At 59.6% G+C, this 1,660-nt stretch overlaps 1 protein-coding gene across 1 annotated transcript in view; it reads left to right on the forward strand.

Annotated features, from left to right (window-relative positions):
* Positions 1 to 1,481, forward strand: part of STUB1 (STIP1 homology and U-box containing protein 1, E3 ubiquitin protein ligase) — a 2,139-nt gene extending 658 nt beyond the window's left edge. The window contains 4 exon segments of the mRNA XM_009875309.1: positions 1 to 57; positions 607 to 663; positions 840 to 956; positions 1,371 to 1,481. The exon segment at positions 1 to 57 is cut by the window's left edge and continues 22 nt beyond it. Of these exon segments, the coding sequence (XP_009873611.1) occupies positions 1 to 57; positions 607 to 663; positions 840 to 956; positions 1,371 to 1,481 (342 nt within the window).
* The last annotated feature ends 179 nt before the right edge of the window (positions 1,482 to 1,660 follow it).

Raw genomic sequence — 1,660 nt, forward strand, 5'->3', positions numbered from 1 at the left:
GAAAACGCGGATGAGAGCCGGAGCCGCGTTCAGCTGGCCAGCATCGAGGCCAAACACGTGAGCTGAGGGGGGAGCCAGGGGCTGCTCAACAGTCCTGGAGTTGACCTGGGGCTTCCCCATCCCATCCTTGTTCCCATGCTCTACTGCAGCTGAGGAAGCTGTGGGGCTGCAGGCAAAACCGACGGGAGCATGGCTTCTCAGACTTTGTTTTGTGGGTCAAGCTGCTGTTGCAGGGCTTTTTCATCCCCCTCCTTGTGACACCTGCCCCTGCTTTGTCACCTCTTGTCCCAGTCCCACAGTGGCAAAACCTGTTTGTGCTCCCCCAGCTGCTGTACCTGTTGTTTTCTAAGGGCTGTGCGTGGGTCTGGGTGCTGACCGTGTGCAGGGGACTAATCCTGGGATAAAAATAGCCTCACAAAGGAAGGTTATTTTTAAGCTGGATCACTCCTGCCACGCGGTTCATCCTGGAGCCCTGCAAAGGCAGAGGGGGCCACAGATGACCTGCCAGGTCGTCTCTGCCCTGTGGGGCAGGAGACTTCAGGGCTCTCTTACCTGGGAACCCATAGTCCCACTGTGCCCCCTCCTCCTCAATGCCTTCTCTTTTAGGACAAATACCTGGCAGACATGGATGAGCTTTTCTCTCAAGTGGATGAGAAGAGGAAGGTGAGTGTGACCCAGTCTGCACTCCCATCTAGAGCTGCTTGCCATAAACCTGCTTTAGTGGGTGCTACTAACTCTGCCATCCCTCTCCAACTGGCACCACCTCCCCATCCCTCTGGTTTTTTTGATGCTGGGCTCACCTAGCCCCTCCTGACGCCACTCTGCTTCTGTTGAGCCAGAAACGGGACATCCCCGACTACCTGTGTGGGAAGATCAGTTTTGAGCTGATGAGAGAGCCCTGCATCACACCCAGCGGGATCACCTACGACAGGAAAGACATTGAGGAACACCTCCAGGTACCACCAGACTTGAGGACTAATGGAGGGGGGGGCTTCCCAGGACCATCTCTGCCCATCTCCTGAGAAAAGCGGCTGCCTGCCGAACTAAGATTAGCTCAAAAACCAGTTGCGTTTAGTCCCAGGTACCTGCCTGGGCGTGCAGAGGTGACAGGGCAGGCAGGAGGGCGGCAGGTGCTGTCAGGTCCTGCCCAAAGCGGAGGTGGCTCTTGGGAGGGGTCTGGTGCCTCAACAGGCTCAAAGGAGGCACCTTCAGAGGTGGGGAGGGGGGGCTTTCCCTCCACCTCCTTCTTTCCCCACCCCAGCTCTGGTGCCGGATGGCAGTAGGGTGCTGGCCCAGCAGCTCCTCATGCCCCAGGGGCCAAGGGCGGGCATGTGGAGTAACCGGTCGGTGGCCGTCTCCTCCCTTTGCAGCGCGTGGGGCATTTCGATCCGGTGACGCGGAGTCCCCTGACCCAGGACCAGCTGATCCCCAACCTCGCCATGAAGGAGGTGATAGACGCCTTCATCTCAGAGAACGGCTGATTACTGAGGGGCCGTGGAGGGCAAGTGCTGGCCCACCCTGAGTCTCCCCCCACGCTGGCTCCAGCGGCGCAGACGGCTCGCGCTGGGCTGGCACCATGCCTTACTCTTTCTCTGGCTGTTCCCCCTCCGCTCCGGGTGCCCAGAGACCCGCCTGGGTGAGGGCACGTCACCATCTCCCC

Source organism: Apaloderma vittatum, unplaced genomic scaffold, assembly GCF_000703405.1.
Source record: "Apaloderma vittatum isolate BGI_N311 unplaced genomic scaffold, ASM70340v1 scaffold32238, whole genome shotgun sequence".
Classification (NCBI taxonomy): Eukaryota; Metazoa; Chordata; class Aves; order Trogoniformes; family Trogonidae; genus Apaloderma; species Apaloderma vittatum.